Raw genomic sequence first — 26,683 nt, 5'->3', positions numbered from 1 at the left:
AATTAACAAAAGAATTTTAATATTTGATTTCATTTGATTATCTTTTTTTAAAATAATGAGAAAAATATGCAGGTACCTAGTTTAATAGGGTTGCTACGAACCACATGTGCTATTTAAAGTTAAATAAAATTGAAGATGGTAGTCATATTTCTTTTTATTTTAATTTGTTTTTCCAGTTTCATTTAAGTATAATTGACATTACTATATAAGTTTAAGCTGTATAGCATAATGGTTTGACTTACATATATTGTGAGTTGATTACTGCTGTTAGCATACATCATTTCATAAGGGCATAATAAAAAGCAAAAATTTTTTTTGTGTTGAGAATTCTTAGGATTTACTGTCTCTTAATAACTTTCATACACACACACACACACACACACACACACACATATATATATACACCAATGTTAAGTGTAGTCATCATGGTGTACATTACGTTCCTAGTATTTATTATCTTATACTACAAGTTCATACCTTTGACCACCTTCCACCATTATCCTACTCTCCCAAATTTGATCTGTTTTTCTAGAGTTTGTTTATTTTTAAATTCCACATACAAGTGGATTCACAGTATTGGTCTTTCTCTCTCTGGCTTATTTCACTTAGTGTAATTCCCTCACCGACCACCCATGTAGTAAAAAATGGCAGGATTTTCTTTTTTATGGCTGAATAAGATTCATATATATATGAATATATATATATTTGTGTGTATACTATGTGTATACTATATATATCCTATATAATAAAAGACTAATATGCAAATTGACCAAGTGGCTGAATGACCAGTTGCTGTAACGTGCACTGACCACCAGGGAGCAGACACTCAACGCAGAAGCTGCCCCCTGGTGGTCAGTGCGCTCCCACAGGGGGAGCACTGCTCAGTCAGATTCTGGGCTCACGGCTGGCGAGTGCAGAGGCAGTGGCAGGAGCATCTCCCACCTCCTGCTAAGGACTCCTCAGGCTGACATCCCCCAAGGGGTCCCAGACTGCAAGAGGGTGCAGGGCCAGGCTGAGGGACACTCCCCCACCCCCACCCCCCAGTTCACAAATGTTGTGCACCGGGCCTCTAGTATACTATGTTACAACCTGTTTATTCATTTATCTGCCAAATGGACACTTAGGTTTTTCCCATATCATAGCTGTTATGAATAATGCTGCTATGAATATGGGATTGTAGATATCTTTTTTAGTTAGTTTTGTTTTTTTTAATTTGTTTCCTTTGGATATATTTCTAGGAATGGAATTGCTGGATCTGTATGGTAGTTCTGTTTTCAGTTTTTTTGAGGATCCTCCCTATTGTTTTCCTTAGTGGCTGTAAGTTGGCCATGCTAGTATTTCAAATGCTTAATAAACACATATCTCTAGTGGCTAACATATTGAACATATAACATTATTATAGAAAGTTCTGTTAGAAAGTGCTGATATTTATAGAGTATATTTGTGAATGATTACTTTATTTTCTTAACCATTTACTTAGAAATAATTTTACATTTATAGAAGAGTTCTGTAACTACCACAGCTTCCCTATTGTTAAATATCTATGTAACTAATCATGCTACATTTATTAAAACTAAGAAAATAATATACAATATAATTAAACTGCAAGCTTTGTTCAAATTTTATCAGGTTTTTTTTTCAATGATATCCTTTCTCTGTTGTAATGTTTAATCCAGAATACCAAATTGGGTTTAGAGCTATATGTTTTAATATGAAAATTTCAAGCAATTTAAGAGGATCCATGCTAGTGATAGATAACTATGGTCCATGGGCCAAGTATGTCTGGCTTCCTGTTTTGTTTTTTATGAATTACGCTCTTTTTTATTTTTAAATATATTTCTTTATTGATTTCAGAGAGGAAGGGAGAGGGAGAGAGAGATAGAAACATCACTGATGAGAGAGAATCATTGATTGGCTGCCTACTGCATGCCCCCTACAGGGGATCGAGCCCACAACCCGGGCATGTTCCCTTGGCTGGAATCGAACCTGGGACCCTTCAGTCCGTAGGCCGATGCTCTATCCACTGAGCCAAACCGGCTAGGATGCTACCCCTTTTATTACATTGGTAATTTTTTTTTTTTAACTGAGATAAAAGATTGTATAAGATTTTTTAAGTGTATTTTTAAAAAAACTTTTAAAGAATATTAGTAACACAAAAAATAGGAAATTCAAATTTTAGTGTTCACAAAGCTTTGTTGAAATCAGCCATGCCCATTCATTTAATATTGTTATAGTTGCTTTTTTGCTCTAATGAAAGCCTATAAATATTTACTATTTAGCCCTTTACAGAAAGGTTGCCAATCTGATCTGTGTTATTAAAGACACTAGAGGCCCAGTGCATGAAATTTGTGCACTTGGTGGAGGCGTCCCTCAGCCCAGCCTGTGCCCTCTTGCAGTCCAGGAGCCCTCGGGGGATGTCCAACTGATGGCTCTCCATAGGGAGCGGGCCTAAGCTGTCAGTCGGACATCCTTAGCCTTGCCATGGAGGCAGAGAGGTTCCCGTCACCGCCTCTGTGCTCGCCAGACATGAGCCCAGCTCAGGACTTCTGGCTGAGCAGTGTTCCCCCTGTGGGAGGGCACTGACCACCAGGGGGCAGCTCCTGCGTTGAGCGTCTGCCTTCTGGTAGTCAGTGCTCGTCATAGTGACCAGTCGTTCCGCTATTCGGTCGATTTGCATATTAGCCTTTTATTATATAGGACAGTGATGGCAAACCTTTTGAACTTAGCGTGTCAGCATTTTGAAAAACCCTAACTTAACTCTGGTGCCATGTCACATATAGAAATTTTTTGATATTTGCAACCATTGTAAAACAGAGACTTATATTTTTGATATTTATTTTATATATTTAAATGCCATTTAACAAAGAAAAATCAACCAAAAAAATGAGTTTGCGTGTCACCTCTGACACGCGTGTCATAGGTTCACCATCACTGATATAGGATGACATTCTCTAACAAAAAAATTCTAAATTTAATGGGAGATGATTGTTATTTTACTCATTTCAATAATGTGTGACTGTAGTATAACGAACATTTACATCAGTAATACTTCTTTGCTGGGGGTTCGCTGAAATATTTATGTGTACTTTCAAAAACAATTTATCTTGTACTAAAACAATAGAATCTATAATTTGATTTGGAAAGATCATAATATACTAATGCATTGGAAATGTTTTTATATTTCATTTTTAATAATTGCAATTTATAATACTTCACCTTTCAAAAAATATGAAAACCTAGGTGATATGTTGAGAAAGAGTAAAATTAAGGTTTAGAGAAAAAGGAAGTAAATTCTTATTTTATAGAAAGATTCAGTAAGCTCTATAAGGGAGGCAAGATTTAGGGAGTGTGTAGAGTTGAGGAGAGCCAAAATAAGTATTGAAGTTTAACTTGAGAGTCCATCAGAAGATAATTCATTAGATTCAGGTTAAAACAGGCATGTTTGCCTTCACAACTCTATTCCACTATTACTACCCCCAGGAAAATTAACATTATTTCAGTACTAGCACCAACTGTGCATTACCTTCATCCCAGATACATCCTTTATGCCTATGTGTGTGTGTGTGGGGCGGGGGGGAGGGCGGGTGTTTTCTTTTGATCCAAGATCAAATCAAGGTTCACACATTGCCTTTGGCTGTTATGTCTTTTTTTTTAATTTATTTTATTTTTTCCCACTGCATTTATTACTAACATAAAAATTGTTAAAAAGAAAAAAATTCATTTTCAGTTCTCCAGTGGGTCTCATCCCTCCCCCTTGGCCACACAACTCCTGACCCATTTCCTCAGGGCCAGTTCAAGACTGAGCCTGCCCACACCGTTTTCACAGAAAACAACCAGTGGCAGTGATGTAGGGACAGAGGTCGGGAGAGCATCCCAGGACTGTCCAGCTGGTAGGCCAGGTGGAGATCCACAAAATTCAAATGAAAGGGCTGGTGTCCTCACAACTACATAGTTTAAGGAAAATGGGCTATAGAGGAAATAGGGTAGGCCCACCAGAGGCTTTAGAGCACATCTCATGGACCTGTGTCAAATCCAGAAAAAGCGACACCGGAAGAATGGGGAGGCCAGGGAGTAAGTCTCGTGAAAAGTTTCCCAATTCTCCCATGTTGGGAGGTCTGGAGAGCCTCGAGGGCACCAAGAGCCTCACTCATTTTGGGCAGAAAGACTTTAGTGTGGGGGGAAGCCACAGAAATGCCACAGACACTGCGACTGTGAGGGGATGTACATTTATCAAGGACAGTAATCATGGACCACAGCAGTATTGACCATGCTACTGATAGCAAAACTACGAAAACCAAAAGCAGGGAGAGTGGCCTTTCGGGAAGTGACTCTGTCCCAGTCATCCAAACTTGACCCCAGGTCAGACAACTTGGGGAGTTTCACAGAGCAGCTGCCAACATTGGGAGCAGGGTTATCAATAAAAAGGACCTAAAACAAGCAGCCAGAAGAGGGGAATGGTATGAAACTGTTCTCAGGCTCAGGAATCGAGGGCAGCACTGGGGGCTGGGTGGACAGGTGCACAAAAAATAGCACCAAATAAGTTTCCTGCTCAGCAGTCTGTTGGCAAAGGGGAGAGAGGACCCAGGAGCAAAGATGGGGTCCTGGAGGCTGGATCAGCAGAAATAGCGCACACCTCACCGCAGTGATGAAACACTGGACCCCATATGGGGGACGCGATGGACAAGGGTGGGTGTTGCTGCTTAAGGATGGTAACTATCATAGTAGCTGTCACAGGGCCACAGGGAAACATATGGCCACTAGGTCACAGAGGGCTCCCTCTAGCTCAGCTGGGAAGGCATAGTCTCACTGAGGAGGCCTAGGTGGCAGAAGGCACAGAGGTCCTCATATCAACAGTGGCTGTCAGATTTGTCTTCTGTATCCTGGGGGTCATCCTTGGGGTGAGGGAGGGGGCAGGTAATCTTGACAAGTGACCAGCATGTGAGCCTTCGAGGATGTCTCTGTTCTTTGTGAAAGACTACCATGGTCTGGCCCAGTCAAAGGAGGCTCAGCATTGACCCCCCACCAACCACAACCATATGGGCCAAACCTGAGGCCTAAGCCTCCCTAAACTGGGCCTCTGACCTGGGGAGGAGGTGAGAGACTCAGCAGTAGTGGAATCATCAGTCCCCTTGATCCAGGTGACCTCTGTGAAAAGAGTCTGCATTCTTTTGTTTCTGGCTCCTTTTACTCCCAACATCACATTTGTGAGATTCATCCAGGTTGCCTGTAGCAAAAGTTTGTTCATTTTTATTGCAGTGTAGTATCCCATTCATTGCATGCACATGCAATAACTTATCCATTCTGCTAATGTTGGACATGTGGGTGGATTCCAGTTGGGGGGAGATTTGGGGTCACCAGGCTTTCCATTGGCTATGTGGAGAGGGCCTTCCCACAGGATTTCCATTGTCTTTGTCCCCAGTCTCTTCCCCCTTGGGCACCTGGGGCTGCGGCAGCAGTGGCTGCAGCTGATTCTTCTTTTGCTTTGGCATGGTGGTTGTGGCCTGCTATATCTCTTTACTCTCCCCCAGTCTAAAACATCTTACTACCTTCCTTTGTTCTTCTTGACATTGAATGCTTTGAAGAGCCCAGTTGCCCTAAAAAATGTCTCACATGTCAGATTCACTGTTTCTTCAACCCATGGCTACATTAAAGTCCTACATTTCTAGCAAGAACATCGGAGAGGTGGTGTTTTGAAACTCACACTGCCTTATATCAGGAGGCACTCAATGACATTGTCCCAGTGTTGGCTATGGAAATTATGGCCACTTAGTTAGGGTGCTAACCATCAAGATTTCTCTGTTGCAGAAGTATAGCTACATCTTTTTCTTTTTCCCCTGTAGTTTTCTTGTTAAGGATTTATTAAATTTTTATAGTACTTTTAGGTTCACAGTAAAATTGAGAGAAAAGTACAGGGATTTTCTGTATACCCCTGTCTCCACAGGTATAGTCCTCTCCCATCAGCATCCCGCACGAGAGTGGAATATTGTTACAATTGATGAACCTTCATCAACACATCCTTATCAAAGTCCTTAGCTTGCATTAGGATTCACTCTCAGTGACTGATGTATATTCCTGTGGATTTGAACAAATGTTTAATGATCAGAATCTACAATTATAGTATCATACAAAGTACTCTCAGTGTCTTAAAAATCCTCTGTTTTGCCTATTCACTCCTCCCTTCCCCCTAAGTTTTGTTTGTTTTGCTTTTTAAAATGTTTTTTATGATTTTTAGAGAGGAAGGGCAAGGGAGACAGAGAGAGAAACATCAATGTGAGAGGAGAACATCATCGGCTGCCTCCTGCATGCCCCCCAACAAGCATCCAGCCTGCTATCCAGGCATGTGCCCTGGCCTGAAATTGGACCAGCAGACCTTCAGTCAATGAGATGATGCCCAACCAACTGAGCCACAGTGGCCAGGGCTTTCCCCTAAGTCTTTAAAGATAAAATTTTATGTAACTCCTTGGCCATTAACTTATTTAAATTTCAGTGTTGATATTAAATGTACATGTATTTTATAACAAACTAGAGGCTCAGTGCATGAATTCGTGCACAGGTGGGATCCAGCCGGCCCAGCCCCAATTGGGGCAGATCAGGGCTGGGCCTGCCAGGTTGAGGGGCCACAGGAGGTTGGCCGGCCCTTCTCCCCATTGGTGTGAGGGGGGTTGATCAGGGGTGGGGCCAGCCAGGGGGAGGGGCTGTGGGCAGTTGGCTGGCCAGCCCCACTCCTGATCGGGGTGGGGGAGGTGATTGTGGGGGGAGGGGCCAGGGGGGGTTGGCTAGTTGCCCTGCCCTTGATCAGGGTAGGGGAGGCCCATCGGGGGCAGGGGCGGCTGGGGGGAGGGGCCATGGGAGGTTGGCTGGCCACCCTACTCCTGATCTAGACAGTTCACAGGCTGCAGTGGGCGTCACAGCAACCGGTCATTACGGAGTTCTAGTTGCTGGCTTTTTATATGTATAGATAATAAAATATCAACTATTAGAATTATATTTTTCTTGATAATTATTTTTGGAGTTATGTTTATGAAATAGAGGGGGAAATGGTGGTCAGTGGACAAAGAAGTAAGCAAGGAGACTTTTTAATGTAAAATTTTTTTTTAGTCCTAGCTAGTTTGGCTTAGAGCAGTGGTTCTCAACCTTCCTAATGCCGCGACCCTTTAATACAGTTCCTCATGTTGTGGTGACCCCCAATTTCATTGTTACAAATTGAACATAATTAAAGCATAGTGATTAATTACAAAAAATATGTAATTAATTATATATGTGTTTCCCGATGGTCTTAGGCAACCCCTGTGAAAGGGTCGTTTGACCCCCAAAGGGGTCGCGACCCACAGGTTGAGAACCGCTGGCTTAGAGGATAGAGCGTCGGCCTGTGTACTGAAGGGTTGTGGGTTTGATTCTGGGCAGGGGCACATGCCTGGGTTGTGGGCTCGATCCCCAGTGGGTGGAGTGCAAGAGGCAGCTGATCGATGATTCTCTCTTATCATTGATGTTTCTATCTCTCCCTTTCCCTCCCTCTCTGAAATCAATAAAAAATATATTTTAAAAATTTTTTATATATTAGGAGCGTTCTTAGAATTTTAAGTTTTTCTAATTGTTTTTCCTGAAGTGGGATAACTTTTATAAATTATGCTTATTTTCTCCATTATAGGTATTGTCAATATGGACTCGCCATATGGTTCTGTAACACCTTCTTCTACACATTTGGGAAACTTTGCCTCAAACCTTTCAGGAGGTCAGATGTATGGACCTGGGGCACCCCTTGGAGGAGCACCCGCAGCTGCTAACTTTAATAGACAACATTTTTCCCCACTTAGTTTGTTGACCCCAGGTTCATCAGCATCAAATGGTGAGTAATATACACTGTAATTTCCTAAGAAGACATTTGTGGATATGTTTTTTCTTTTTTTTTTCCTTTCTTTTTAGGGAGAGGGAGAGAAAAATCAATGAGAGAAACACCTATCAGCTGCCTACTGTATGCCCCCTACTGGGGATCAAGCCCTGACCAGGAATCAAACCAGTAATCTCTTAGTTCATGGGACAATGCTCAGCCAACTGAGCCACACCGGCCAGGGCAACATATATGTTTTCTTAAAAATAAAAGGATTTAAGTTTTGAAAGTTCAGAATTTTTAACTTATAAACCTTATCATAATTTTAATACTATAAAAATGTAATTGGGCCCTGAACGGGTGACTCAGTTGGTCTGAGCATCATCCTATACACCAAAAGGTTGCAGGTTTGATCCCTGGTGGGTCACATACAGGAGGCAACCAATCAGTTTTTCTCTCTCTCTTCTTCCTCTCCCTCTAAAACTAATAAACATATCCTCAGGTGAGGATTTTTAAAAAATGTAATTTGTATTCATCTATGGTAGGAAGAATTTCAATAGAATTTCCAAGTTTTTAAATTACTGAAATCAACCTTAATTATATCAAACCTAGAATATTTTATTGACGTTTATAAGAAGGATCTGAGGGGGAAAAATATATCTTACTGTACCACCTATCGATTTATCTTAATACAGCTACCAAGGAGAATGTTTTCTAACCTTAAAAGTATAAATAATGCCCTGGCCTGTATGTCTCAGTTGGTTAGAGCATTGTCCTGTGCACCGAAGGGTTGTGGGTTCAGTTCCAGTTAGAGCACATACTTAGGTTGCAGGTTCCATCCCTGATGGGAGGCAACCAATCGATGTTTCTCTCTTTCTCTCCCTTCCTCTCTCGCTAAAATAATATATATATATATGATTTTTAAAAAAATTCAAAGTATAAACATCATATGCTTTTTGATTACGTTTAAGTCTCATTTACTGTATTTAACAGCCCAACTGATTTCACATTATGACGTGTATTTTTAACTGTAGTCAGATTTTGGAGGCAGTAATTAGATTTTCAAACTAAGGAAGATCTGTCATAAATAGGGAATTCAAGTCATATTAACAGAATTCTGTAGTAAGGTTATTGGGTTTTTGTGTTTTTAATGTTCTGTGTGTGAGAATAAAGACATCATATTACTTTCTCCTTGAGAAAATTATAGTAAGAACAATTTTTTAAACTATGAATTTTTCCTATGAGTGTTAGAACCCAGTAAGAGAGCCTGGTTAATAGAATTAAAAAAATTAGCCCGGCTAGTGTAGCTCACTGAGCATCAACCCATGCACCATGGGATCTTACAGGTTTGTTCCCAATCAGGGCACATGGCCAGGTTGCAGTCTCAATCCCCAGGAGGGGCATATAGGAGGCATCCGATAGATGTTGATGTTTCTCTTTCATCAATGTTTCTTTCTCTCTCCCTCTCCCTTCCTCTCTAAACTGGATAAAAACATATTTTTAAAATATTAAATATTAAATATTTAAGAGCATATCAAAGTACATTGCTGGCACTGCCCGGGTTGCTCAGTTAGAGCGTCATCCTAATATGCCAAGGTTTGAGGGTTCAATACCTGGTCAGGGCACATAAAAGAATTAACCAATGAATGCATAAATAAGTGGAACAACAAATCGATATTTCTCTATCTATCTATCTATCTATCTCTCTCTCTCTCTACCTCTCTCCCTACCTCCCATCTCCCTTTTCTCTCCTTCCCTCCCTTCTTCTTTCTGTCCCTCCCTTTCCTCTCTCTTTAAAATCAGTCAATAAGTAAAATATTTAAAAAGTGCATTGCCACTTAAAGCATGGCATTGTTAATTTACATGCTGTATAGTTCTTTTGTGTTTGTCAAATAATAGACTGTCACAAAGAAAGAATATTGATTATCCTTGCACAGATGTCACTAAATGAGAATAGTTTAAGAAAGCATTCAAAGTGATTGTGATAGAAACATGCCAGAAATAATGTAAGAAGTATGAAAATAATGTACCAGTATAAGAAGAAAATAATGGGCCCTTCATTCAAAAGACAAATAGATTTCAACAGACAGATCTTCAATTCTACTTAGAACAGGTTTTTTTAGTAATATTATGGACATGCAGTTCTAAAACTACATGGGATATAATGTAGGATTGAGAAATGAATAAATAAATATACTGATGAAGATGTGAGAAGACAGAAGTGTGCAAATGGAGTAAGGCAAGGAAAACCATATGGAATTAGAGGATCAATGTGAATTCATGATTTTTCAGTTACATATGTATTGGATGGAATCATATAAAATTGTCATTTTTCCTCTAGCTCAATCTACTGAAAACAATGAATCAGCAGCAGCAGTGAGCATACTTAGTGTCCAGATCTTCCTGTTAAATAATTTTTTCCACTATAAAAGGCTAGAGCTTCTTGGAGAAATACCTAGGGCATAGGAAGTGTAAGGAGAGCTTTATAGTGTCACAAAGTCTTACCGTGTAAGAAAGTAATTAAGTGCTCAGAATGATATGGGTATGTCAAAAGGAGACGAGAGACAGTTTGAAGGGGTTTCACTGGCCAAATTCAGGACAATTTGACCACCAAAATGAATAATGGCAGCTCATTGGGTAAAGCAGTCCATGAGACCATAATGATTATACATAAAATTTTAAGTGCAAGAGAAGGGAACACTATTCCTTAGAATATAATAACTCATAAATTTACAAGGAATTTATAGTCATTATTTTGCAACTTTTAGAATGATTCAGGCAAGACCCTCACACTTTTACCTCTGATATTCAATTTTTAACTAATTTGCAATTTCCTTACCTATATAAATCTAAATATTGTTGCTTTTTAATGACTATTTAGTTTATTTTGTCTGACTCCAACTCTTCTCTAGGCAGTTGGTTCACATGAAAAGAACCCCTTCTTGAGGCCCCACAACAGATTGGTGATGTCTAAGAGCCTCTGCACACCGGATGGGTAGAGGTCACCTGAGACCTTATCTCACTCAAACTGCTAAAGTCTATCCTACCAACACTCAGCCAGTTCGTGCATTGATTACTGATCACTGGCTCTGGTCTGTGAGTTTCAGTCCTTGGCAAATTAGTCAATGGGCCATTTTGACATTTAATCTTATAAAATGTCAGATCAAAAAGCAATAAAAAACCATTACAATTTTGAAAGGAAAAAACTAATTTTACGTTCACTATGCATGTACATTTTGTGTATAGTTGAAATAACATATTTACAAAACTGACTCTTGTATGTTTCACATTGGTATTTTCTATTCTGTTTCTTTATTTAACCTTTAAAAATTTTTATGCTAGTCATGACCAACCACATTCATCTCATGATCTATAGTTTAGTAAACACTGAATGAAGAAAATACAGTGTAATTTTCCTGCAGGAACACTTCTTCAGTTTGTAAGTCATATTGCTCTTTCGATTTGAATTCAGAACTCTGTCATTTCAAAGCTGAAGTGTATTTACCATGAATCCAGTGAAGCTTAAGCTTCAGAGTACCTCATTTGCAAGGGGCCCTGCCAAGGTCTTTACCTAATTTTCTATTCTTTCTCTGAACAAGGTTCCCAAGATTGTATAAGGCCCCACAAAACTTCTAAAACCTGTTTTTTCCCCTCCAATTATATAAGCTGGCATATTTTAAAATAACATGGCTCTGAATTAGATTTTGCTGTTTTCTAATCAAAGAAATTATAATAATTAGGCTCTTTTCATGGGAAGGAATATAGATCTATGGAAGGAATCTCAAGGAAAATGGTGTTTACTTTAAGGCTATGCAGGTCCCTAGTCGGTTTAGCTCAGTGGATAGAGTGTTAGCCCTCATTCTGAAGGGTCCCAGGTTTGATTCCTGTTAAGGACGTGTACCTTGGTTGCAGGCTAGATTCCTGGCCCAGGTTAGGGCACTTGCAGCAGGCAGCCAATGGATGTGTCTCTCTCGCATTGATGTTTCTCTCTCTGTGTCTCTCTCCCTTCCTTCCACTCTCTCTAAAAATCAATGGAAAAATATCCTGGGGAGGGGACTAACAATAACAACAAAAAAGATAAGGCTATTTTAAAAAATGTAATTTGTATTCACCTATGGTAGGAAGAATTTCAATAGAATTTCCAAGTTTTTAAATTACTGAAATCAACCTTAATTATATCAAACCTAGAATATTTTATTAACCTTTATAAGAAGGATCTGAGGGGGAAAAATATATCTTACTGTACCACCTATTGATTGTCAGAACCAGCAAGGGTTTGGGACAGCTATTCTTTCCATCTCTTTCTGTAAAGCAATGGTTCTCAACCTTCCTAATGTCATGACCCTTTAATACAGCTCCTCATGTTGTGGTGACCCCCAACCATAAAATTTTCGTTGCTACTTCATAACTGTAATTTTGCTACTGTTATGAATTGTAATGTAAATATCTGATATGCAGGATGTATTTTCATTGTTACAAATTGAACATAATTAAAGCATAGTGATTAATCACAAAAACAATATGTAATTATATATGTGTTTTCCGACGGTCTTAGGTGACCCCTGTGAAAGGGTCGTTCGACCCCCAAAGGGGTCTCGACCCACAGGTTGAGAACCGCTGCTTTAGAGGATTTATGGTCTCTTACTCATGGTCTGTTTCTTGTGAGTCTTTTTTGTTTACTCTCTTTATACCTAGACTTTTTCATAATCTCATCTTGTGTGTAGTTTTCAAAGAGTCGGTTCATAGTTAATTAACCAGTTTTTCTCTGTTTGTTAATTGCATCTTCCTAAATGAGGAATATGATTGGTTCAGCTCATATGTTCAAGTCAGGCCAGGCCACTCAAAGATTTCTGGCTAGCCTGAAATGGATCGTTCTTTAGTCAGATGCTTGTCTTTAGTCCAGTAAACCTGCAGGGTGAAAGCAGAAAACAGTCATGTGATAAAAACTATGATTAGTGTGGTGGCAGAATCTATGAAAAGGGCAAATGTCTAAATGGGGCAGGTCAGCAGGCAAGCCTAGTTATTCTGTTCATTTAAACAGAATGTTAGAGAGTTGCCCTCATTTTGCTTTGCTTTTGTTTTTGGTAGGATACAGGAAAAGAAAAACTAGATCATACACAGAGGTTAGGGCAGGTTCCTGGGAATGGGCCTGGGGGAAGGTAAGGTTCATTCATCCTTCCTTCTTACCATCCTGCCTGCCTGCCTTCCTGCCGCTTCCTTTGACTAAATCTCTGTGTTAATTGTTCTGGGTTCATTTTTCACAGGAATGTAATTATGCCCTTTCAATACATGGTTTAAAAAGCAATAAACAAAATTTTGTTTATCCCTAGTCTTTATACCATCTTGCATTCCTTATATATAGTTGAATTTATTAGTCTTTTCTGGAGTCTTCTTTCGTTTTAATACTTTCCTGAGTTTTGTCATCTTGTTTCCAGTTTTACTAATTTAGAATTATGCTGTTCAATTTTTTTTGTTGTTTTATTTTCTTATGGCTCACTTTGGAAGTTTAGGGTATAGTTCTTTTTAATGTGCCTTTGGAATATTAGGATATAGCTTTCTTTCTGGCATGCTTTTGTTGTCTACAAAAATCCATATCTTTTATTTCATATAATAGCTTTCTATGGAATTTTACTGCATTTCTATTGTGTTTTGCAGTTTTAAATGAAATTAGTTTTCCTGAATTTATAGAAGCAATATGTGGGTCAGGATATGTTTTCTAGTTTAAAGGTGCCAGAATTCCTCTTATAGGGAGGTGTGCAAAAATATAGTCTTATACTTCATGTGTTGGCTTTATTGTCCTTACCCACCCACCCCTACCCCATCTGCCCTGCTCTTGACTGGACGTTCTCTTTGCATCTGTTGTCCTTTCCTGCTCAGTTTGGAATCTGTTCCCAGAAGTTTCTTACCAGTATGTGGCTTTATCCTGGAATGAAGCTTCAGCAAGTACTTTTGAGAGTTCATAGGGCTCACATTGCACCAGTTTTTTTAGACCTTATTGTGAATCCCTTGCAATCATCCACACATAGGCAGAACTCTCCCAGTTTCACCTATTCTCATTGGCCTGCCCTGCTTTCCTTTTAGTTCCTTTGAATGTTTTATGGCTCTCATATTGCTTCCTTCCATACAGATGCTGATACTACATGAATCTTAAAGCTGTTGGTGATTTGTCCCCATTCACTTGTATCTTTGGATCCACTTTGTCTGTTTTGTTTTATGTTACCCATGTTTTTTGTTTTGACTTTGCTAGCTTAGTAGATTTTTTAAGTTGAATTTTCAAATATTTAAATTGCTTTAAAGATACTTACCTGGATTTTGCATTTTCTTGGTTTGTTAAAAGTAAATGCTGTCAAGTAATGCTATTGGATCCATGACCACACAAGGTATACTTCAACTTGTCATTAGAGGATAATAGTTTTCTTGGTTCACTTGTATAAATAACTAGAGGCCCAGTGCACAACATTCGTGCACAGGTAGAGTCCCTAGGCCTGGCTGACGATCAGGGCCGATTGGGGTCTTCCTTCCCTGGCTACTGGCTGCCAGCAGTTGGCCTCCCTTCATTCTGCGCCACCCCCTGGTGGTCAGTGCACGTCATCCGAGCAATCAAACTTCACAGTCTCCCACTCAAACTCCCAAGGGGACACTTTGCATATCAGCCTTTTATATTCATACTAGAGGCCCAGTGCACGAAATTCATGCACAGGGGGCGGGGGTGGGGGAAGGGGTGTCCCTCAACCCAGCCTGCACCCTCTCCAATCTGGGACATTCTTCTCACAATCCAGGACCACTGGCTCCTAACTGCTTGCCTGCCTGCCTGCCAGCCTGATCGCCCCTGCCAGCCTGATTGATCCCTAACTGCTCCCCTGCTGTCCAGATCACCCACAACTTCCCTCCCCTGCCAGCCCGATTGCCCACAACTGCCCTCCCCTGCCGGCCATCTTGTGGCAGCCATCTTGTGACATCACATGAGGGCATGATGCCACCTAGGCTTTTATTATATAGGATAGATAGATAAGCCTATCATGTTCCATGTTTTTGGTCCCCAATAATAACAATATCTGTATAATAAGTATAATTTATGAAGTGCTTTCACATTCACTCTTTTTAGTTAATGTCACTATAACTCACAGATAGATGATCCTATCAACTTAACCAAAAAATAGACCTCTGCAAGCCTTGGTTAAGGTGGACTTGATCTTCACAGTACTTTCCAGTCTATATGATTATAAACTATATATGAGAAGTCTTTTTTAAAACATATTCAGGCTAATCTTATTGAATTGTTCTTTGTCTTCCAAATTCCTGGGGAAGTGCTTCAGAAAATAGAAACATTATGCTTTTGTGTCTGTGTGCATGAATGTAGAAAGAGAGATTTTTGCAAATTTATTAACTACCTGAATTCCTTTGGGTATAGACACACACACACACACACACACACACACACACACACACACTATATATATATATATATAGTAAAAGAAAGTCAGGTAGTGAGGAATAGCTTTTTCTTGTTTTTTATTTTTTAAATTATAGTTTACAGTCAATGTTAATTTGTATTAGGTTCAGGTATACCGCCTAGTAATATGATATTTTATAAGCATATTAAGATTCTGTGAAGTACTGATTTAAAGAAACTTATTTTTTTCTTCAGCTAGCTTTTCCAGACTTGCTAGATATCTGAGTCCTTTGTTTTTTATCATACTACTAGAGGCCCGGTGCATGAATTCATGCAACAGTGGGGTTCCTCAGCCTGGCCTGTGGGATTGGGCCTAAACTGGCTCTCTGACATCCCCCATGGGGTCCCAGATTACGAGAGGGCACAGGTCAGGCCAAGGGACCCCACCGGTGCACGATCAGAGCCGGGAAGGGATGTGGGACGTTGGCCAGCCGGGAGGGACTGTGAGAGGGCTCCAGGGCATGTCTGGCCCATCTCACTCAGTCCTGATTGGCCAGACCCCAGCAGCAAGCTAACCTACTGGTCAGAGCATCTGCCCCCTAGTAGTCAGTGCACATCATAGCGAGCAGTTGAGCGGCCTTAGCATATCATTAACATATTACGCTTTGATTGTTTGAATGGACAACCAGATAATCAGACACTTAGCATACTAGGCTTTTATTATATACTATACCAAGGGCCCTAGCCAGTTTGGCTCAGTGGATAGCGTGTCGTCCTCTGGTTAAGGGCATATACCTGGGTTGCAGGCTCTGCCCTGGTCGGGCCTGTGCAGGAGGCAACCAATCGATGTGTTATCTCACATCGATATTTCTGTCTTTCCCTCCTCTCTCTTCCATTCTCTCTAAAAATCAATGGAAAAATATCCTCATGATTGGGACTTGTCAAAATAGGCATGATTTTCCCTACCTCCATTTTTTAAAAAATTTAATCATTTTCTTCAGATTGCTCTGGTATATTTTACTCAATGTCAAGGATTAATTAATTTAAATATTAGTTTAATGGTTTATTACATGTATAGTTGCAGCATGTACATCTTCACATTTAATTATCAAATAACGAAATGGAAAAATTGTGCACCACATTGAAAAATGAGTATGAAGTCATGGAACTTTAAATTTTAACATGCATTACTTATTATTTAAACATTTTTCTCATATTTTATTTTTCTTCAGAATGTATATTTAAGACCTCTTTAGATTTAAGATTTGGTTTTACAAAATGTCATGCTCTATAGATGACATGTATACTATTTCAAAATATCTTTTCTCTAGATTCTCCTGCACAGTCAGTGTCCTCCGGAGTTCGTGCACCTTCTCCTGCCCCATCATCAGTACCTTTAGGGTCAGAAAAGCCCAGCAACGTCTCTCAGGACAGAAAAGTTCCAGTCCCTATTGGGACTGAACGTTCTGCACGTATCAGGCAAACTGGAACTTCAGCTCCATCTGTTATTGGGAGTAATTTGTCCACATCAGTAGGGCATAGTGGCATCTGGTCTTTTGAAGGGATTGGTGGCAATCAAGGTATGATATGCTTTTCTGCTTACAGGAAATTAAGTAATCATTTTTATTTAAGAGTTCAGAACATTTACTGTTCCCATATTACCTCCCATCAAATTTATCATTGCTTTTTGAAAATAGTCTAATGCAAGCATGTCAAACTCAAAGGCTAACACGGGCCAAATAAACAAGGTTTAAGTTTATGTGGCCGCAAAAAAACAAAAAGCTTCAATTTTCATAGACACATAGGTTTATTTCGATAGAGACATGCTGAATACAAAGGGCTGAAATAAAAGTAATTGTTAACATAAAATAATAGAACATTTTAATAAAAATTAATATTTTTCCTTGAACATTAACTTACCAGACACTAGATAACTGCACAAATTAATAAGTATAATGCAAATTAACCTATTTTTCTTGTTCTCTGAAAGCAAAATATTTCCTGTTGTGCACACTAAACAAGTCATAATGACATGGCAAATCGGCTGCTAAAATATTCGCTGCTAGTATTAATGGAAAGTAATGGTGCGCCTGGACGTAAGGCGTGTAAGGGAAATGAATGCAACACAATTACAGTAATCAGTCATTAGCAAACATTGTAGTTTGTTATTAATAATTATGTATAACAGGATATTGTAAAACGTTTCTTATATGCCATTATATTGGCTGGGCTGCAAAAATACTCATTGTGGGCCGCATGTTTGACATGCTTGATCTAATGTAAGCCTATTCTTTTCTTCATTTCATATTAAAGAGATGTTAATGTTTCCTTTGAGGTTCTTTAGCCTTCACCCTATGTTGGCTTTTTTTACTTTTGTTTTGTAACACAAAGTGTTTAAGTTATTTTGTTAGAGTATTATATCACTACCTACAAACATAGAAATACTGCAGTAAATATATAAAAAAGGTCATTATTCTGAAGGAATTCATAATTTAATGTAGAAAATACTAGAAATATATAAAACATTTTATTTTGCTTTCTTCTGATTTTAAATATCACCATTTATTTTTTCCTGCCTTTTTGTTTTTCCCTCAGACAAAGTTGACTGGTGTAACCCTGGGATGGGAAATCCTATGATTCATAGGCCTATGTCTGATCCAGGAGTGTTTTCACAGCATCAAGCAATGGAGCGAGAGAGTACAGGAATTGTAACTCCTTCTGGTACATTCCATCAGCATGTTCCTGCAGGATACATGGACTTTCCTAAAGTTGGGGTAATGGTGATTTAAATAAACATTTTCATTATTTCCAGATGTTTTTCTTCTTAGTCTTATTTCAATTTCAAGGGAATAAGCATTTGTGGAATGATTTTGGGGCTTCGGCCTACAATTATAGGTCAAAATCTGGCTAAAACATAAATATTTATAAATCTTAATTTTTTTTTCAGTTCAGAGAAATGTTTTTTGACAAAATATTTTGGATATAGTAGGCTTATGTATATCTAATGCTACAAGAAATCATTATAATGGAAAGTAATTTTTAGATTACCTAGATAACCTACACTTTTCCAAAATGAGGTGAAGTTTCAAATATTAATTTTTTAAAATATATTTTTATTTCAGGAAGGAAGGAAGAGGGAAAGAGAGAGAGAGAAACATCAATGATGGGAGAGAATCATTGATAGGCTGTGTCCTGCTCGTCCCCTACTGGGAATCGAGCAACCCTGATATGTGCCCTTGACCAGAATCGAACCTGGGACCCTTCAGACCACAGGCCTATGCTCTATCCACTGAGCCAAGCCAGCCAGGGCTCAAATATTAATTTTAGGGCTATTGGTTATATTGGGAAAAGTGAGCAGTGACTTGAATGTGCATAATATTTATTTCCCTCCTTTTTTAAGGGTATGCCTTTTTCTGTGTATGGGAATGCAATGATTCCTTCAGTAGCACCTATTCCTGATGGTGCTGCAGGACCCATATTTAATGGCCCTCATGCTGCAGACCCCTCTTGGAACTCCCTAATAAAGATGGTTTCAAGCTCCACAGAAAATAATGGCCCTCAAACGGTAAGGCTGATCATTAAGTGAACATTTATGTATTAGTGTATATGAGATGCTGGGACAAATAGGATACAGGTAAATCACGGTAGTGAGAGATTATGGTGAATATGGGCAGTTAAGGAAATTTAATATAGCAGAGGGATGTAGAAAATGGTACATAATTTGTGCTGAAATTATGAACGGCATAAAGTATTTCGTTTGGCAGTAGATGGTAATTAAAAGATTTTAAGTTGCCAAGTTTTATAATTTTATAGATCAAAATTTACTAGTTATGAAAAGGGCCATATAGAGGTTATTGAGAGAATCATAAATGTCAAAACTGTATAATTACAAATTCATAGATACATTGTATATTCTAGTGTTTTTTGGTGTATGTTTAATATATTTGACTCATTTTCCTTCTACAGTCATAAATCTATGTACCCAGGTAATGGTTTTTAAAAAATGATGTTGGATCCTATTTGAGGAATAAGAGGAGAGGCAAGGAAATAATTGGTAAAAGTGGCTTATCATTGCTTTTCTTCATTGTTTTCAAGTATGTTGCAAATTAAATGAGATTTAGCTATTTTAGTCCATAGCTAGAGTTTTATTTTAGTCAACTATATGTTAAATACACATTTAATAAAATGCACCTTCTTTCTTCATAGGTGTGGACTGGACCCTGGGCACCTCACATGAACAGTGTGCATATGAACCAGCTTGGCTGATGAAGATCAGCTTGTTAGCCTGCAGATTCCTTTTCATACAGAGGAAATCACAAGTGGCCGGAAAACTATTTTTATGCTCCCAAATCATTCTACTGATGTGCTTGACTGAAGTGTGTAGGCTTTTTGCAGAAGAACTTACTAACTGACCTATTTTCTGTGAACATTTGTGACTGCCCATTCCCCATCATCATCTGTTTTACCTTAGTTAGCATTTTTCTTACCATTTTTCTTTTTTGCTCTCCCTCTTCCCCTTTGGACATAACTTTCTGTTGAAGCTGTTCTTTGGCTGGTTGGTATTAGTACTGTAAACTGCTTCTGAGCAAACACGGAAATTTAGCAAAATTATGTAAACTTGATCCTGAAGTTTTAGAATGGCAAATAAATGTACAATTGTTTACATAACAGAGAAGGCTAAGCAGAAAGTAAATTTCAATATGTCAGTATAGAGGCTCTACTTTATGTAGACTTAAATTAATGTGAGATATGTACCTTCATATTCAGAAATCTGGATGTTTCCTTCATACATTAAACTATTAATAAGCATAACTTTTCTGCTTGTGTAATTTAAGTATAAAGTAAAACAACGGGCATTATCAATGGATGTTTCCCAACATTGGCTTTTTAAATATCCATATTGCTCTTTTGAATTTGTTTGCAGCAAAGCACGTATAGAAGAAATTTATCACTTTTCTCTGTCTTTTTATTGCCTTGCCACACTTAACTAATGCACACTTCACTCTTTCTTCTCTTCACCTTTATCACTAATACCAGTAAAATTCTCTTACTGCTCATGACATAATTTGTAAACATTTTTAATGTAATGGCTGCTACAGAGACATGGAGCACCTTCATCATCACCTGTGGTTCCTGCTAACCATAAAATGTTTAGCCTTTCTGAGAATTTAAAAGCCACCACTGGTTCCCAGTCAGCATATACAAGCTCTTAATGTACTGTTTATTATTAAACAATTCAGTGTACTATTTTATATTGGGTAATACTGATTCTTAACACTGGCTTTCCTGGCCATCCAGAGTCACATAAAATTCAAATATTCAGTAATATAGGGGAAAGTATTTTCCCCCCAATTTTAAAGGCTTCTTGTTCTCTACACTTGTGTATTATCAGTGAAAAGGATCAACAGCTAACTTGAGGCAAGTAATTAAAGAAATTCTGCACTTGTCATGAAGACAATTTATGGTAGACGTGAATACACAGATTATAAAATAAAGTCTTCTTTTAACCTGTTTATATAGGATACAGGGCCACACTAAACTATTCAGTGGAATTTATTCCATTCACTTGAAACAATAAAGAGTAACGTATACAAGAAGAATGTGTTCTACCCTGTCTCATATGGAAAAATAAATTTGTATGGTTGAAATGTAAAAGAAGGTAATCATAAAAGTGAAGTATGTATCAATCTGTGTTTTTTTTTAATTAGACAAATTCCACAGTGGTGAAACAAGCTAACTAAAATTCAGATAAATCACCAGCATTGACAGTATTAATAATGATTCCTTGGCTCTTCAAATAAATGAAGAACATTTTTTTTTAACCTCTGGCATGAATAAAGAATAAAAAGGAGATTTCTCAAACATATCCTTGAGGTGTGTAAACAAACATATATTTATTTTGTAATTTAGGGGGTGGTCTTAAAATAGCTAAATTTGTTTTTATATCTGACTGATTGATAACCAAATTTATTTTATTTTTTTATTTTTTAAATATATTTTATTGATTTTTTACAGAGAGGAAGGGAGAGTGATAGAGAGTTAGAAACATCGATGAGAGAGAAACATCGATCAGCTGCCTCCTGCACATCCCCCACTGGGGAAGTGCCTGCAACCCAGGTACATGCCCTTGACCGGAATCGAACCTGGGACCTTTCAGTCCGCAGGCCGACGCTCTATCCGCTGAGCCAAACCGGCTTTGGCGATAACCAAATTTAAAGGAAAGGCTAAATACGACCCTACAAATTAATACAGCTATGAAATAAAATTGTAGCACTTTACTAAGAAAGGGATATAATGCTGTTTAATAGAATGTTTTATATATGACTTTTGGCCCTATCCTATAATTTTTGGTTAATTTCTTTCCTGTATTAGGGTTATTTTCCAATTAAAATTATCCTGCTAGATAACAGATACCACCCCATATTTATTACAACACATGAGTTCTATTGATTCACAAAACTGAATTTCTTAAAATTCAGTATCTTACTGAAAAAAGAAGAGAAAAAGCCCTATATTAAGTTTCAAGCTCTGATATGGGGATATAGATTGGGATGTTCCATATTTAATTTTGGAGATCGAGCTTATTAATTACAATAACATGCTTTTAGAAACCTATATTAGGAACATTTTTCAAATACATTTTTTATATTTCAGATGTAATGCAGTGCATTTTTATCTGAACATTACAAAGCATTATCTTTTGGGACCATCCAGGACTCCCTCCTCCCCCCCTTTTGAAAGTATGTGGTATTTGTAATTGCAGATGACCCAATGTATTTCTTTTCTCTCATTCTTTTAAGAAGTGACTTAAGTCCTGACTGGCATGGCTCAGTGATTAGAATGTGAGCCCCTCGCACCAAAGAGAGAAGTGTCTCAGATCAAGGGCATGTTCCTGGGATGTAGGTTCTTTCACCTGCCCCAGTTGGGGCGCCTGTGGCAGGCAACCAATCAATGTGTGTCTCTCACAAAGTTACTTAATTCTTGGAAATAACACTTAGGTTAGTTTAGACCTTATATCCCAAAATAATTAATATTGCAGTTGTTTTGTAATCTGTTTATAGATTTACTTTAGGAATTATTTTGTTTACCTGTGCCAACAGAATACCCACTTCATGCCTTTCAAACATATTTCAACTTATACCAACATATTCACAAAAATTCATTTTGGTATCTATTTGAAAGATTATTTTCCCTTTCTGTTTCTCATTACTGTAAAGTTAAATCCTTTTGTTGCTAATTGAAAATGACTTATAGTCATCCACTTAGGAGGTAAAAAGGGGAACTGGAGATAGTTTACTTAATGAGCCTGTCTTGTTCTTTATGAAAATATCATTCTAACTTTTTTTTACTCAAATGACTAAATATACATTTCATAAATTTATTATGCACCCTACATTATTTACTTTATTAAAACAATATAAAGTGTTAGGCTAAATGGCAACTCAAGGTCACTAAACCTCTTAAGATCCTCTGATTTTTTTCAATCTATTTTCATTTTGTTATTTTTCAGAAACATTCCCACAGATCTGGCATTACAGAACAGAACATTTCAAGCATGCTGAAACTTCAAATAGCAAATTTTAAAAATTATTTTGAAATGATTAAAATACCAAAGGAAAACTAATTCATTGGTGTTTTTTTAATTTTTAAAATTGATTTTAGAGAGGAAGGGAGAGGAATAGAGAGAAACATTGATGAGAGAAAAACATCCATAAGCTGCCTCTTGCAGGCCTCCTATTGGGGATCAAACGCTTCCCAACAATCTGGGTATGCCTGTCAGGGAATTCTAACAGTGAGCTTCTGTTTCATGGGTTGACACTCAACCACTGATCTACACCTGGTCAGGCTAATTCATTGTTTTAAGTCACTATATGTAGTCAGTATTCTATTAACCAGGGTAAGTGAACCTGTCCAGATTTTTCTTTAATATTAATGTTTGGTATACTTATGTTACACTCTATAAATCCTGGATTCTCCTGAGTCTCTTTGGAAATATACATCCCATTGATAAATGCTTAAGTCACAATACTCAAGAGCTAGTGTTATTGTGAATTAACTGGTGTTAATTCCAGGTGACTGGAATTTAGCATGACAGCATCATTAAATACTTTAATATAACCTATGTTACCTATTTTACACACCTTGATGGATGGCAAATATACCATCACTTGTATGTGGGTAAGTAAGTGAATACAGAGAAAACAGCCACTGTGGCTTTGACAAGAGCAAGAATGACTTCATAATGTGACAGTTGGAATACAGGTTGTGTTCCTAATAGAGATGTTTTTTAAGAGGTTTCGTACTACTGCTTTTAAATGAATCCATACTTCTGAAAGGTAAAAACCAATTTTGCATGCTTAAATGCTTACAAAGTAAACATGAGCAAGATTATACAAGAGGATTTTTTTTCAATAAAGAGAAAGAAGGTAACTACATTAGGTAATTTTGGTTTTGCAAAGTAAGACCTTAAAGTAGTAAAGAAAAACCTAAATCTGATCCCAGAGATCACTTTAACAATTGCTCATGAAAATAATTTTTTAAATTTCTTTTGTCAAACATTTTAGAAAGCATATTAGGCCTATATTTATATTTTGATCTCCATTCCTTTGTTCAGCACTGTGATAATTTCAGAAGCTGTAGAAAAATACATAATTTAAGGAGCTTAAAGTTTTAAAAATGAGTCATGTGACAATAGTAATAATGATGGGAATAGACTATAAATATAGAACTTAAAAAATGTTTTACTATGTTGCACAAGTTCATTTGCAAAGTGTTAGGGTTAACATGGTTTTGGTTGGTTTGCTCAATATTTGTATGCTCATTTTATACTGTATTCTGCAACTCAAAAGATACAGGGCATCACACTGCTGGATGACTAGTACATACATACACATTAATGCTAATACTTTACTTTTGTATTGGGCTTTATAATAGACATTTCCCCCCAACTTTATCTATGAAGTAGGTAGCAAGTTCTAATCTTCCCCATTATGAGTTAAGAAATGTATGTTTACACATATGAAATAAATACTTATAAATTTTATTTGGATCACAATATTCAAATGGAACACTTTAAGATGAGAATATGTGACCCCAATGAGTAGCAGCAAAGGTGGGCCTACACTGTTTGAAGAGATCCTAGTCCCTGACTAATAGAAGCACTAATCTCTTAGCTTGTTAAATATAAAAATGACAACAGCCAACACAGCTGTCCAGTGTGAGTGAATAAAAATTACATTTTTTTGTCAAATCAAAAAATACATTTTTGGTGTGCTGCAGAACTTTAGTTACTAGTTTATATATACCATATATTGGGATATGTATATTTAAACATTTAAAAATTCATACATAAATTTATCAGTTTGAAGGAATATAAGATCCAGAGAAGAGTACCTGGTACTGTAGTGGGCAGTTAGACATGAGCAGAGTACAGGTCCCTAGGGTGGAAAGCCCTGGGTGCCTAGCAAAGGACAATTGTAGGGTGGGACCTTGTCCTCAGGGTGGCCTTTCCTCCTCTAGTGATGACCGGAAAGATGAGCCGAGGTGTTTTCCTGGGGTCGTGTCTCAGGACGTCGAAGAATGAGCCATGCAGACCAGAAGATTTAAGCAAAAGTGGAAAATTTATGACAAGCACATTCAGACTTCCCACAAGGGGAGGGGGACCCAAGAATGGGCTGCCGGTTAAAGCCTTATGGTCCAGAGGTACATTTGCTACAAGCCTGCTCTATGCCTACCTGTGTCGTCGCCTGATAGATTCCCTCAATTGTTTTTGCCCAGCAATGGGCCTAAACTCTCCCTGTTTCTATGTGTTCTCTGTTCCTATGCTGAACTTTTTCTGTTTCTATGTGTTTGTACATATTGTTGCTAAAGGCCCTCCCTTGTTTTCCCATGCCTCCCACTTTTGAGTCCAGAAACATTTTATTTCTGCTTGGTTGTTCCTGTGGTTAGGCTGGCTCAAACCGCCATGTCTGCCCCTGCCTATGTTCCACCTGCCTTTGTTTTCCACTAGACTCCTGCCCTGTCTGCCTGCATTTAAAGTTAACCTTTTCACTAGTATATCAGTGGTCTTGTGGTTTGGACCCCCTGACCTTTCCTCCCTAGAGATAACATCTAGACCTCAGTTGTATTTTAGCTCCAGGCCCAAAAAAGCAGCAAAACCAGAGGAGCAAAGCCATGGCTGACTTCAGGACCAGCTCCATTGAAAAATGGCCCCCTGCCCTGGCACCAACCAACCAATCAGTGGGGACAGGACCCTGAAAGGACAGTCCAGGAAAGCTGCTGAAGAGTCTATTGAGATCTTCCCCTGGGACCTCCCCTAATCTCCTTAAAACACTGAGAACAGAGGACCCAGAGGGCTCTCCCTCCCAGGAGCAAGCCTTTGCTTCCCCCTGCCCCCTGCATCACCTTTACCTTCCTCACTTCTAAGCTCCAAGGGCCCTTCCCTTACCTCTGTATCTTGTTTTCTAAGCCTATCTTGTACGAATTACTTCTTCCACCTCCATGATTTTATAAATGTTCTCTTATAGTTTAAGTCTTTAATATCAGTTTTGCTATGTTGATGAAAGGAGTCCCATGCTAACCTGACAAGCTCAAGGAAGGCCTGCATGGTATTTATAATCGCAGATGACCCAATGAGACCTAAAGTAATTACAAAGGATGGTCTGAAATTAAACTTTAACTAAAAGCAGTTATGGCGGGTAGTTGTCTTAGGCCGGTATCTTCACTGACAAGGTCAACCTTTACCTTAACTGAGCCTATCTGTCTTTTTGCATCTATAATAACATACCCTTGAAATGTCTGGGTAACTTCAAACTTCCCTTTTTTCCAGACACCTCAGGCCACAACCAAATGCCCTGGGAGCCAGGAAAGGAGACCATAAATTTCTTCATTGTTACTGTTATGTTAATTTTGACTGTTAACTAGCTCATTCTAGAGTTTTCCCTGCTTTGCTTTCTGCAGCCTCTCTGAACACCAATGGGTTTCATGTAACCCACCTATGCCACCCACTTTGTAATGCATAAAAAAAGACGAAACACAGCCATTCTCTGGAGCATTATCCCAATACTTGAGATTTGCTCCCTGGAAGTTGTTGACAGTTTGGCTCAAATAAACTCACAAAAACTATTTACAGGTCTGAATGTTTTTACGTTAATAGCTACGTATTAGAAAAGATAAAATGAAGGAAACTCAGTTTGCAGGTGGGGTTAAAAATTCTATCTGGAACAGATGAGCCAGTTCAATGTTTATACCACAGACTGGATGAACTGGCTGGGGCCTAAGCGGTGCTGATTAAAGCAGGATGGGTCAGAAGCACACGGCTTTCTCCACGCGGCATTTCTGCCACGTGTTGGCTCTGGCACAACACTGAGTCCATCTCTAGGGAAGCAATCAGGATGCACAGAAAGAGATGGGGACCACCCCGTGGCCGCAAACTCCTCCCCCCCCCCCCCCCAGCTTCATCC

General features: G+C 38.4%; 1 protein-coding gene and 1 long non-coding RNA gene across 11 annotated transcripts in view; both read left to right on the top strand.

The window, feature by feature from the left end:
* The window catches only part of ANKRD17 (ankyrin repeat domain 17), a 174,475-nt gene extending 153,567 nt beyond the window's left edge, over positions 1-20,908 (top strand). For 7 of the 10 annotated variants that reach the window (XM_036336032.1, XM_036336022.1, XM_036335959.1 and 4 more), the window contains 5 exons: positions 7,649-7,846; positions 16,553-16,801; positions 17,817-17,995; positions 18,622-18,786; positions 19,428-20,908. In XM_036336032.1, the coding sequence (XP_036191925.1) occupies positions 7,649-7,846; positions 16,553-16,801; positions 17,817-17,995; positions 18,622-18,786; positions 19,428-19,487 (851 nt within the window). In that variant the 3' untranslated portion in view covers positions 19,488-20,908. Of the gene's footprint in view, positions 1-7,648; positions 7,847-10,740; positions 11,031-16,552; positions 16,802-17,816; positions 17,996-18,621; positions 18,787-19,427 lie in introns of those variants that run through there. The other 3 variants (XR_004972115.1, XM_036335970.1, XM_036336012.1) reach the window with 3 other exon arrangements.
* A 391-nt stretch (positions 20,909-21,299) lies between these two features.
* On the top strand, positions 21,300-26,345 carry LOC118669735. The gene is made up of 2 exons (XR_004972114.1): positions 21,300-24,923; positions 26,050-26,345. It is a non-coding gene; the product is annotated as an uncharacterized LOC118669735 (long non-coding RNA).
* The last annotated feature ends 338 nt before the right edge of the window (positions 26,346-26,683 follow it).

The sequence above is a fragment of the Myotis myotis genome, unplaced genomic scaffold (assembly GCF_014108235.1).
Source record: "Myotis myotis isolate mMyoMyo1 unplaced genomic scaffold, mMyoMyo1.p scaffold_m19_p_1, whole genome shotgun sequence".
NCBI lineage: Eukaryota > Metazoa > Chordata > Mammalia > Chiroptera > Vespertilionidae > Myotis > Myotis myotis.
Note: the sequence above shows the minus strand (reverse complement) of the source record. Positions and strands in the feature narration are given on the sequence as shown.